Genomic DNA, 13,972 nt, shown 5'->3' on the forward strand with positions numbered 1-13,972 from the left:
CTCCGTGGGAATGATACTTGGACTCACACATCCCTTTATTACTTGTGACACGTGCACTTGCGTATTTGGGTGGAAGATTTAATTGATTACAAATTGCACAAGTACTCATCAACTGATGTAACAGCCCGTTACGTACCGGTAATGTTATCATTGCATATGGTATTAAGCGCAGTTACAATCACCGTAATTGAGTTAATTAAATCACGGGTAAACTTTTTCCTTTTATTAAATCCTCATTGTTAAACATTACCCATTGCCGTAATCAATTAAAAACAACACCGTAATTGTAAATGCAAAACATGCGGAAGCATAAAACTTATTAATTACAACCCCTACAAGTAATACCATTTAATCTAGGTTGTAAATGACTCATTTTCAAAATTTTGTAGAGTGGGAATCGATTCCCCACAGCCAGGAATCGATTCCCAGCAGCTACAGTAACAGACAATAGCTAAAATTTGACTCCCCTGTTTTGAGGAATCGATTCCCACCCAAAGAGAATCGATTCCCTGGAGCAGAGGACATAAAATTCAGCTACTGTGATGTTGGGAATCGATTTGTTCACTACAGAAACACATTTTGACATCTTTTAAAACACAAAAGGGGTGATGTAATCAACTCCTAACACCTTAATACTCATTATACCACTTACACAAGATCTAATGTAGGCTTTGGACCCTTCCATCATGTGTATTCTAATACCAATGTGACAATTACAATGGTTCCCAATACCATAGCCATTTTAAACATCAAATGATCTATTTACAACACAAGTCTTCCAATGCATTAAAGCACAAATATGTGGCCATGGACAAGTCTCATGCTCACTCAAAATACTAATATAATCAAAAGGCATATATATACATCAATTTCAAAGGACATAAAATATAGTCATGAACATACAAAAGCATGGCAATATCAACATGCAATACGTTCATAACCTAAGTCCAAATATTAAACACTATGCTATATGCTTCAAATGAAATCCTCCAATATGTTATGCCCTCCAAATGCACCTCATGCTCAACTCTTCCTCTAAGCAGGCCTCTTGCCCGAAGATACTCCATGCTCAACATGACCTGAAATGATGTCCTCAAATGCGGGGTGAGATATACAAATATATCTCAGTAAACCAAGTGTACTAGAGGATCACTCCACCCCATGGCTCACTCAATGTGCAACAATAACATAATGTAAAATGCATAACATACAAAATCGCAAACAACTGGGCACAAATCCAAGAACATCCACATAAGGATTCTGTTCAAGGACCCCATCATATAACTCCCGGGAAGCTTCCTGGTGCCTCTCCCATGGATGAGACGACCCCATGGAAAAATCCAATTGGAACTCCTCATGAGCCCTATCTAGCGGAAGTCCCACGTTTGGATCATCCTGGTGCCCTTCCCAGAGTCGTCCCCATGGAAAAACTCGACCGGAATCCCCAAAGGATATCTCCAGCGGTAGTCTAAACCACACACATCTACTAACCAGAGATCACAATATTTCACACACAACATGCTCCAAGAATGTCACACAATCAAGAATTAATGCAGGAACATACATATTCACACAATGTCAAAAGGCAAAAAATCCAACCACAACCTTCCACTAGGTGTGGTGGAGCACACAAGGGATTAAAACCCAAGTTTCAAAGGTTTACCTCAACTCCGCAATATTGCTCTTACACGTAAGCTCCAAGCTTACTCCAACCTTCCACTTGGTACATACTCGTGACAAATGTTTTAAACTTCACGGGTACCCACCTGGCTATAAGCCCAAAATGCCACGGTCCAATTATTCTAACCCTCAGTTTTCCCAGGACCATCCCCAAGCCCACTCCATCCTTGGGGTTCCACCTACTTCCCCTCATTACCGTCCCCACCACTATCTCCCTAATCCCCATCCCTTTGTTCCTGATGCCCCACTTGCCTTTACACCGACACAGTACAACCAGCTGCTTACCCTCATTCAACAGAGTTCTGCCACGTCTCCTTCCTCCACCGCTTCATCAATCGTCGAGTCTTCTCCTTCCGTAGCTAGCCTTCGCGGTACGTCCTCTAATTCCTTCCCTTCCACCTGTTGGATATTAGATACGGGTGCGACGCACCACGTCTGTATTTCTCTTCCTTTTTTTCAGTGTTCTTCTCCTTCTGTGTCTCGTATTTCCTTCCCTAATGGTTTTTCTTAGGCTGTGTCCTCTGTTGGTTCTGTTTCTATTTCTCCTTCCCTTTCTCTCCTTAATGTTCTTTACGTTCCCTCTTTCTTGTTCAATCTCCTCTCTATCAGTGCCTTGACCCGTGATTCTCCTGTGATTGCTAATTTTTCTTCTTCTTTTTGCCTTCTTCAGGATCGTTCTTCGGCACGGATGATTGGGATTGCTAGGCATCGTGGTGATCTTTATGTTCTTGATAGTTCTAATCTTTTTCCCAAAGACTTTGTTCCCCCACCCCTTTGTTTTTCAATTTCTGTTAAAGATCCAATTATCTGGCATTCCAGACTTGGACATCTTTCTTCTTCCGTTTTAAATTCCATGAAATGTACTTTGGGTTTATCTGAATGTTTAAAGGCTGATCATCACTGCTCCGTGTGTCCTTTGGCGAAACAAAAACGCCTCCCCTTTATTCTGAACCCCCAATTATCTGCTTCCCCCTTTGCTTTGGTTCACTGTGATATCTGGGGTCCCTTCAGCACTGTGTCTGTTGAGGGTTCCCGTTATTTTCTTACTTTGGTTGATGATTCCACTAGATTTACCTGGATCTATTTTCTTCGCACTAAATCTGAATTTTCCACTGTTTTTCCTATTTTTTGTCAATTTATTCAGACACAATATCATGCTTCCATTAAAGCTCTCCGATGTGACAATGCTTCTGAGTTTAACTTATCTTCATTCTTCTCCTCCAAAGGTATTCAAATCTTCCACTCTTGTGTCGATCGTCCCCAGCAGAACTCTGTTGTTGAGCGTAAGCACCAGCATCTCTTAAATGTGGCCCGTGCCCTCCACTTCCAATCCCAAGTTCCCTTATCCTACTGGCAAGATTGTGTCACTACTGCTGTTTATCTTATTAACAGAACCCCTTCCCCCCTTTTGTCTTCTAAATCCCCCTTTGAATTACTTTGCCATAAACCTCCTACTTATGATCACCTCCGTGTTTTTGGGTGTCTATGCTACAGTTCCACCCTCCCCAAAACCCGTCACAAATTCTCACCCCGTGCTTTACCTGCAATCTTTCTTGGCTATCCTTCTGGCTATAAAGGTTATAAATTGCTAGACCTGACTTCATATAAGACTTTTATTTCTCGTGATGTTGTGTTTTTCGAACACATTTTCCCCTTCACACTTTCTTCTCCTCCCTCTTCTTTTCATACTGACCTTACCACTCTGCCAACTCCCTCTTCAAATAACTCTGATGTTTCCCTTATCCCACCTCCTTCTATTGCTTCTAGGCCCACTCGAAATAAACAACCCCCTGCTCATCTATCTGATTATCTTTGTTCCTCAGCCTCTCTTTATCCTTTATCAAATTTTTTATCCACTGCCAAACTGTCCCCTTCCCACACAGCCTTTGTAAATTCTATTTCTTCCCATTTTGAACCTTCCTCTTATTCCCAAGCTTCCCAATTACCTGAATGGAAGGAGGCTATGGAAGCTGAACTGTCTGCTCTTCAGTTGAATCACACTTGGTCTAGTGTTTCCCTCCCTCCAGGAAAGCAAACTGTTGGTTGTAGGTGGGTATATAAAGTCAAATACAATTCTGATGGGTCCCTTGAACGGTATAAGGCCTGTTTGGTTGCTAAGGGATTCAATCAACAAGAGGGCATTGATTTTTTGGAAACCTTTTCTCCTGTAGCTAAATTGACCACTGTGCGGGTGCTTCTTGCTTTGGCTGCAATTCACAATTGGTCATTAACACAATTAGATGTCAATAATGCATTTCTGCATGGTGAGCTTCTTGAGGAAGTTTTTATGGATTTGCCCCCTGATTTCTCTTCTATGCAGTCTTCTCTCCCTCCTAATGTTGTTTGTCGCCTTCACAAGTCACTTTATGGTCTTAGACAGGCTTCTCGATAGTGGTTTGCGAAATTTTCCTCAACTATGCTCAATCTTGGTTACATACAATCTCAATCTGATCATTCTTTATTCATTAGAGCTACTGCTTCTTCTTTCATTGCTATTTTGGTGTATGTAGATGATATTATTATTGCATCTAACAACCCGCATGAAGTACAGGCTCTTACATATCTACTGCATAATCAATTTAAGCTCAAAAACCTTGGTGATCTCAAATACTTCCTTGGTCTTGAGGTGGCCCGAAGCTCCAAGGGTATTTCTCTGTGTCAAAGACAATATGCTTTTGAAATTTTGAAGGACTCAGGCAATTTAGGCAGCAAGCCTCGCACTACTCCCATGGATGTTGGCCTCAAGCTCTCTTCTACTACTTGTGCTCCTCTTCCTGATCCTTCTGTCTACAGAAGACTCATTGGACGCTTGCTGTACCTCACCATTACTCGGCCAGACCTCTCCTATGCTGTCAATTTTCTTAGTCAGTTCATGTCATCCCCTCGTGAGCCTCATCTACAAGCTGCACATCGACTACTTGGTTATGTCAAGAACACAATTGGTCAGGGCTTATTCTACTCTTCTACTTTTTCCATTAAGTTCAATGCTTTCTGTAATTCTGATTGGGCTGCATGCCCTGAGAGCCGTCGCTCCATCACTGGTTTTTGCATTTTCATTGGTGATTCATTGATTTCCTGGAAGTCTGAAAAGCAACCCACTGTTTCTCGATCTTCTACTGAGGCCGAGTATCGTTCTATGGCTAACGCTACTTGTGAAATACTATGGTTATTTGCCTTGCTGAAGGATCTTCATGTTCCCCATCCTGGCCCTGCCCATCTGTTTTGTGACAACATGTCTGCTCTCCACATAGCTGCCAATCCAGTGTTCCATGAGCGCACCAAACACATCGAGATTGACTGCCACCTTGTCCGTGAACACATACTTCGGGGCACCTTGAAGACGTTCACAGTTCCTTCCTCCAAACAGATTGCAGACCTCCTAACGAAGCCTCTTTTACCTTCTCAGTTCTCTGTTCTTTTGTCCAAGATGGGAGTTTTAAATATACACTCTCCATCTTGAGGGGGGCTATTAGCATATAGAATTAATATTTTTACTTTTGCTGAGCTGTACAGTTTGTTATGTGGTCACATGGTATTTTCTGTTGATGCTTTCTGTTAGCAGTAGTGAGGTTAGTGTGTGTGCATGTGCACTCTTTTCTTACTCCTTTTCTGTTACGATTGTAAGGGGCTACATATACTGCCTTTTGTACTCTTTCTCAGCAAGCAATGCAATGAGGTATATTTAGAATTTGTTTTTGGTACTCTGAATCTAATAACCTATATGATCAAACAACAATGATCAAAAACACTTGCATAATATTCATCAACTTTACAATAATAATTACCAACAAAGTCACTTAGGCCTAAGGCTATTTTTCCATTTGTCTCAACTATCTCAATCATTTTAATCCTTGAACTAACTCATCATCATAACCATGTATGCACCAAGGCACCAATCATTGATTTTACAATATTTTTCTCGCCATTTTCCTCCAATTTCCTTTATAGGTTGAATTCCCACATACACATATATATATCCAATGCTCTTCCATCCAAATCCACACATCACACCAACCTACCATCCATTTAAACACCAATCACAATCATACAACACCATTTATACCACTTTTATATCATCAAACCATTTATGACCTCAATAGGTCGAATTCTTCATGCTAGGGTCCCACATGATTTTTAATCCATTCCAGCACTTCTACACATCATACAATCTTATAATTCACTCATACAGTTACTCCATAACTCAATTACACAATCCTATCATCATGCCATCTCACAAAGTATTGAAATTCCAACACTTTCCAACCATAACTTTCACTAAGTTTTAAATTTACAAATCCCAATAATTTTTATTGCACCAATCATCATCATTTATCATTCTAAGCATTTAATTCCAAAGGAGGCATACCATTTAATGCTTCTAACTACCACAACTCAATACACATAATCAAAACCCTTACTAATTTTATGATCTCATAGAAAACTCAATGAGAGTGAGAAATCTTACCACCAATAGCCTCCAATGGTCTAAGTGAGTGATCTCCAACCAATGGTTCAACACAAAAAGTCCCAAAAATTCTCCAAAAACCCACCAATTTCGTGGCGGAAATAGGGGTATATCTCCCTCCACAATGATCCCCACAAGGTGCACTCTACATGAAAGTCACTCACAATCTCAAGGAGAACAACTTTGTAGTTGGAAGTTTCTCTCAAAAATGGCTCCAACTCAAGGTTTCAATTTGAAGAGCGTTTTTTCCCTTAACCACGGTGAAACCCGCAGGAGGAAGAAGAGAAAAGGAGAGAGAAAATCAGATTTTGTATCTCACTTTGTCCTTTTGCCACTTAAATCACTTAAGTGGGTCCCACATGTCACTTAACTTTCTTAAATCATCCATTTTAACTCACAAATTCATAACCTACGTATTTTTCTTGTTCACGTCATATTTTTTCTTCTTAGAAATACTGATAATATTTTCACGCTTTTCGATACAATTATACCGCAGTATTTTAAACCGGTAAAATCACTATTCATCAAATTTTCTGAAACTTGCCTATCCACTCAATTTTTCGTTCTGAATCCATTTTCAACATTATTTTTACCGTTTGAGACCTTCTACTCAATTTTTCTTGTCTCAGGTTACGTGTTTGGTAAATTACCATTTTACCCTTCTTATGCAATTTGACCCTAAACTCAAGATTTTCACTAATCCCACCATTTACTCATCATTATCTCATATAATTATACATTTAGAAATACGAGGTGTTATAACTGACATCGAGCCCTGCACCAACTGCTCGAACTATCCCTGTTTCCTCTCCTGCGCATCATAGGGAAAATACCTCCCTAGAAAACACTCCTCAAAGAATGGCCATGTGATAACATGACCCTGCATCTCATAAATCTAAGAGGTGTTCGTCCACCAGTCATGTGCATCCCCCTCTAACATGTGGGTAGCAAACAACAACTTTTGCGGATCGGTGCCCTGCATAACTCTGAAGATCTTGTCCAAAGACTGGAGTCATCTCGCGGCAACAATAGGATCCTAGGATCCATCAAAAGAAGGTGGATTATACTTACGGAAAGCATTCAGCCGACGGTCAATGGTCTCTCTATCCTCTACTAGCTCATAAAATAGTTGCATAATCTCGGTGAGGTGACTAACACCCTCCATGCGACTCTGACTATCGTCCTCGAGAATATGTGTCCTAGCTCCTCCATCACCCTCCTGGTGACTAGGTGGAGGCGGTGGTGGTGGTGGAGGAAACTGGCCTTCATTACGGTCAACTCTCATCTCCTCCAACATGACCCTCATCAAGGTCATGTTCGCCAGTCGGTTCGCCTCGAGCACATCCTCTGTGGCTTTTCGGTTTGCCTCTCTAATGGCGTCCATCAGAGCCTAACTGGCCACTCTCGTGGCCTCCTGATCAGCTTGTCTAGCCGTCTGCATTTCAGCCAATGCAGCCAGGACCGGATCAGGCTGACCCTCGCTCATCTCACGAGTCCTCCGGGGAAGTACCATGACTTTGCACATGTTACACAAAGAATGAGTTGATCAGGCCCACACTATGTGGTCACACATGCATCATCATAGTAAAACCCAAATAGAACTCACAAGATAAACACACAGCAAAACATCCTAAGTTATTGCAATACATACAGACTTTTTCTCTAGAAAGTGCTCTGATACCATAAAATGTAACAACCTGTGTGCACCCGGTGTATTAAACATATAATGGCAATGGCGCAGCTAATTAAATTCGGAAGCTAACTTTTTCTTTTCAACTATGAAGTCTTCATTATTAACCAAGTTGATTACTTATTCCTCTTACAAAATGTCGCGTGTATGTAAATTGCAATAAATAAATAACTGAATAACCTCATTTAATAAATGTGTATCTAGTCACGGAACTACAACACGTAGACCGGATAATATCCTGATACATTATACAACTCCAGACTAAAAGCATGACAAGCATCATTGTGGCATGGACAACCCCCATGCTCACCAAATAAGGCAACAAATCCCAACAGAGTCTCAAATCAAATAACCATATAAAGAAAGTAAAGCATGGTCAACATCCAGGAAAATCAATAAAACAACATGCATCTCAACTCAACTCCGGCCTCCTTTCGCTAGAGGTATCAACCCCCGAGGTACCTGTACATGAAATGTGCCCCAACACGGGGTGAGATCTCTAAAAAGAAATCTCAGTAAGACAAGAGGTCCTCAAGGATCTCTCCACCCAAAGCTCACTTACATGTACAATATAAGTTCCAAAACAGTATAATAATATCATTTCCAAAATCTGTGCAATGCAATGTAACAGCACGTTATGTATCTGTATTATTAACATTGATTATGATATTAAGCGCAGTTACAATCACAACAATCATTTAAAATTGCGAGTAAACTTTTTCCTTTTCATTACGTATACCTTTGAAAACAATATAAAACGTAATGATATAAACTGTGATCATAACTGAAATTTATATGCAGAATTAACATTGCACATGCTTAACTATCATACAATATTTATTTTAGGTTGTTAAGAGGTTCCCATAAACTAACTTAGCAAAAATCTAGCTTTTTCACCTTTCCTAACATTGAACATGCTTCTGTCTTTTCACTTTTGGGCGTGATTCACACATTATTAATTTACCATCTTTTAGTATCTTAAAATAGATTCACCATAAGGTATCACACGCCTCATTTGGAGTTCTATAACTCGGATATGCTCACCATAAGTTGATCCATCAAAACTGTAAACAGACTCTAAACAAAACATGATAGCAACTTATAAATCAAACTAGAAATGATCCATATAATGGTCCTAATACTTTACCAAGTCATAGCCTTATGTTTTAGCTTCATATAGGTTCAAACCTCACTCGATTTGGAGCCCTATAGCTCAAGTTATATCCATTTTACTAAATCATGTATGAGCTTGGAACGTGTGACGTTCCTCCATACACGGGACGTTCCCTATACATATAAGTTGATCCCTAGGGCCGTTCTTAAGAGTTGTTCCCCTTATGGGTCGTTCCCACCATCTGAACCAAAGGCATTATCATCCCCTAAACAACAGTCATTCCCGTTCCTGCTATCGGAACAACACTTCCATTTTAACATTTTAAGGTTTAGCAGCGTTAGTTATAATCCAAACTGGGAGTGATCCACTACCTATAAATTTCGAATTTTGGTTACAAGAAACCAGATTCCTGGGGCTTTAATTTGACATATCATAAGCCTAATTTGAGTAAGAAATAAGGGAGATATGAATTTTTGAAAACTGCTTACAGAAGCTGCATTCTACAGCGCGGAACAGAGTATTCGTATTCATTTCAAAACTGGGAAAGTTCTACTATTCCGAATGATATCAAGTTTTGACACAACATAGCTGACATCTTAAGCTTCAAAATGATATATGGTACGTCCCTATTGGACCTTTGTGGAAGAAGATATGCTCTTCCAAAGTTAGCCTAAAAAATGTCATTTTAGTATAAATTTTGGCGGCACCTCCTTTGTTTATTCAACCTATCCCACTTTATCAAAAATGTGTTATTATAGCTCAAGGGTACCTAATAGACAAGGGTGGCACTCAAGGACCAACAATGCCTTGGTGCTCTTACAACCCACAACAATTTAACATATTCTCATCCATTTATGATTCATTACATACTTTGTTCATTATACAATATGCATAATCCTAAATCAATATATAATATTCATGCCCTAAGTCTAGCCTATGCCAAAGTGGTCGCAAAATGCAAAAATCCTCCAATCTCCAAGTGCTCATCCTATGGGCCTCTTGCCCACAGCTCTAGTACCACTGCTACTACCTGAAATAAAGTCCCCAAAACGGTGTGAGATATACGAATATATCTCAGTAACCCAGAGGTTCTGGAGATTACTCCGCCCAATGTCTCACTTCGATGCATATCAATAATATAATACAACATTCAAAACGGGATAAAGCAAGGGATTTAGTGAAGTAAGGGAGCATAGGGAATAAAATACGATGAAGCTGGAATGGTCAACGCCAAAGCCACGCAACATCCAGCCTATTGGCCTCGACATATAGCCTACGGGTTCTCATCCAAGGAAGTGTTCCCAGAACATCAACCAAAGCACCCTCCATCCATATCCACCTGAGACTTCCTAGTGTGCTCCTCTACGGATGAAACACCACGACCTCAGGTCAACTGGAACTCCCTCATGGAGACATATCCAGTGGAAGTCCGTAACGGCCGAAGGCAAACTGTCTACTGGCCAGAGACTCGGTACATCCCATGTACCACTAAACATACAATAATGCATGAACATGTTATACTACATTACCAACTTACACTTCCAACCACTACCCTTAACGGGCATGGTGGAGCACACGCGGGGATCAAACCCCAGTACCAAGGGATTACCTGTTAGAAGCTCCGAAACTAGGTAGCTTCAAGAGTTAGTCCTCTACAATTGTGTCCGAGGAAGGCCACCTACAATGATCACATATACATGACTGTAACACCCCAAATGTAAATACATATAGGGTGCACCTTCATCATGCATTCAACGCGCGGAAGTCTAAATTTAAACTTTACGAATGCAAATATCAGAGTGCGGAATGGAAACACATAACCATACTTATTCCATATAAAATTAAAAGCGTTAAAACGTCAATACAAAATAAATAACACTAAACATTATTTAATGTAATCCCAAAAAGATTAACTAATCATAAATAAAAACATAATTTATGCCGCATCATAAGCCCAGTCATAATGTGGTTGTGGTTCCTCTAGCCATTGTGTACTTAGTGCTTCATCGAAATCATAATGTGGAAAAGTTTCTATTAATAATTTCATAGCCTCAGTCCATAGGCCTCTATCTGTTAGATCCTTTAGTTTCTCTTCCCAGGTAGGTGGAGTTTCTTCTTCTTTACGTACCAGTCTCTTACCCTTTCTTTCCCACATAACTTTCTTATTACTTTCTTTCATCTTTTCCTGAAATGGGTGGTCAAGGGGGGTGAGATTTTGGGGAAAATCTCAGTAAGGTTCACAGCTGGAGCATTCTCCAACTATGACGCTTACTCCTGCAACAGTTTATAATAACAATACAAAATGGAACATTTAACATCATCATATAAAAATATCATGCCATCATCATCATCATCATATTCCTGCCGGCTTTTACGGACTTACGGAGATACCCAGAGTCCTCGTCAGGTTGCAACTGGAGTATCAGTGCACAGGCCAACATTTAATAGCATGGTTTTAAGTTTCAAAAATATCATAATCACATAATGTAAAGCACTATAAACATATTGCAGTCAGACCATAACTTATCATAGTTTCATAATGGTGGCATACATAGAGAGATTACTTCAACAACTGTAAACACTTACAGTACTTGTCGTTCTTTACTTGTATACTTTCAACTTTTGATCTCTTTACTTGCCTGTTTGCTCCCTTGACTCCCTAACATCATCATATCATCTTTTATTAACTTATATAACATTCAACATTTGTGTTTTATCCATGTATAGGTCTCGGCTTGCAGGTTTAATTACCTAGAGGAGTTGTTTTGCTTACTTACCCACTTGTGTAGGTTTTGGGACATTATTAGGTCATCATAACACTTAATAGAATTATTAAAGATTTCATTCTAGGCATGTATAGGTTCGGCCACCATAGATAAACATCTAGGAATATAATTTTTAAAACATGCTTTCAATTATATTATTAACTTAACATGGTTAGATCCTTTCAACATTAATCAAATAAAACCTCTTTTAGCTACACACCATTCGGCCTTATTGCCCTAAAATACCTAAGGGATTACTTCTAAAACATGCTTCTAACATTATTGATAATTTATCATATTTAAATCCTAGAGCATCATTCAAAACATCATCTTATATATTCGGCCAACTAAGGTTATGATCATGCAAAATTGATTTAGAACCTAGGCTACTAAACATGCTAATCTAACATCATCATTTCATCATCTTTCATATCATTTAAACATCTCTTCATGCTTATAATTATCATACATGGTTCGGCCTTCTAGGGATCATATACTTAGGATATCACTTTCATGCTTTTACATGTCATTCCTAACCAAGAAGGTTCATAGGCTTACCTTTGATGATGATCAACGACTTAAGGAAACACTTCTTGACCTTTGACTACTTTGAATCTTCTTGAATGAACTTCCTTCCTCCTTGAACATACAAGGCCGCAAGCTTAAAGAGAGGAGAAGAGGGATTTTCTTGCTTAGAGATGAAGGGTTCTTTGGTGGAATTATTAGGAAGAAGGACTAAGATCCAGGCTTGTATTTGATCTTGGAAGAATTAGGTATTTCTCACTAACACACTCACCATTTCGAAGCATTCATGGACTTCACAAAATGAACTAAACTCTTTGTTCTTTCCTTTGGTAGTGCCGCGGCTATAGAGGGAAAAAGGAGAAACTAAAGCTTGTTCAAATAGGCAACCTAGAAGCCTTGCCATTACTTGATTGCTGGTAGGTTTCGATCACATTAAATGAGAGTAAGGTGGTGATTTGTTGTCATAGGTTAGATTGCTTAATTTAGGGACAAGAACATGATGTCAATTTCCTTGATTAAGGAAATTTAGTGATTGCTTGATTTAAGGAATTGATGATGTGTGACTAATCGTCATTAAAAGTTGCTCCCTTGATTTAAGGGATTGATGAGGTGTGACTAATCGTCATAAAGGTTGCTTCCTTGATTTAAGAAACAGAATTATTTGATTGATTGACATATTGTCATCAATTTGCTTGATTTAGGGAAAGTGATTGACTACTAATCATCATAATCCTAACTTCCTTGTTTAAAGGAATTTGACTGGCTTGACTTAAGGAAATTCGATTTGCATTTAATGGCTTGAAAATCAAATAAAATCAAATTCATTTCCTACACCTAGGCCGCGGATTTTAAATGCTTGGAAGGAAAAGATTTCCTTTAATTTTGGACCATGATTTATTCCTTAAGATTATGGACCTTTAACCTATTAACCTGACCTAATTTGTGCCTATTTTTCCATGATTTTATGACACTTTAAATTGACTTCTTAGAGCTTGTTTTCTCTAGTAAAACCGTGGGCTTCTTGCTTGTAGGGAAAGAATTCTAATTTAATTCCTAGTCATATAGTACTTCTTTAGGTTTATTATGTCATGGCCTTACTTTGGGCTTTAACTTGATTTGGGTTTCATTTACCTTATTGGACTTTACTTTATCATATAGAGCTTTCTTTGTATCACTTGGACTTGTCCACATTAAATGGAATTAAAACTTCCTTTGTTGGGTTATACTTTGATCCATGAATTCATTGGATCCCTAATGCTTATGTCTTTGGTCCATTTGACCCATACTTCTAATTTACTTAATCATAAACTATTTCATCTGAAATGTCTCGTTTATTAATTATCATAATTCTTCATTAATCATGATACAATATTTAGGGTTGTTATACATGACCATCAATTAAATTGTCCAATAAGCACAACAAATAACATATTGCAATCCCTCCATCACACTAAGTTCGTCCACAAGGCCCAAATTGTAACCTAATGTGTTTCAATCACACATAATCAACTCCATGGTTACACAACCTTTATCAACACCAATACAATTCTCATTTACCTTATATTACCACTTAGCATCATGTTCCCCTAATCGTTCCCTCTAGGCCGAAATTACATATCAAGGGGGACAAGGTTTTCCACTCAATTCATATGCATTACACACTCATTTTACCTTATTATTAATGATTCAAGGCATCCATAACTCATTTACATTGTTCCTCAACACCTTGTTTT

The 13,972-nt window shown here is 38.9% G+C and overlaps 1 protein-coding gene across 1 annotated transcript; it reads left to right on the forward strand.

Moving 5' to 3' along the window:
- The first annotated feature begins 4,096 nt into the window (after positions 1 to 4,096).
- On the forward strand, positions 4,097 to 5,140 carry LOC133291967 (uncharacterized mitochondrial protein AtMg00810-like). Its single transcript, XM_061490329.1, has one exon. It carries the CDS (start codon positions 4,097 to 4,099, stop codon positions 5,138 to 5,140), a length of 1,044 nt encoding a protein of 347 aa, XP_061346313.1.
- Positions 5,141 to 13,972: the final 8,832 nt, after the last annotated feature.

The sequence above is a fragment of the Gastrolobium bilobum genome, unplaced genomic scaffold (genome assembly GCF_033153095.1).
Source record: "Gastrolobium bilobum isolate Gb01-03AN ecotype WA unplaced genomic scaffold, APGP_CSIRO_Gbil_v1 utg48802, whole genome shotgun sequence".
Taxonomy (NCBI): Eukaryota; Viridiplantae; Streptophyta; class Magnoliopsida; order Fabales; family Fabaceae; genus Gastrolobium; species Gastrolobium bilobum.

Excerpts from the sequence above, each read along its gene's own strand:
- LOC133291967 (XM_061490329.1), top strand. The coding sequence starts at position 4,097 with ATGCTCAATCTTGGTTACATACAATCTCAATCTGATCATTCTTTATTC.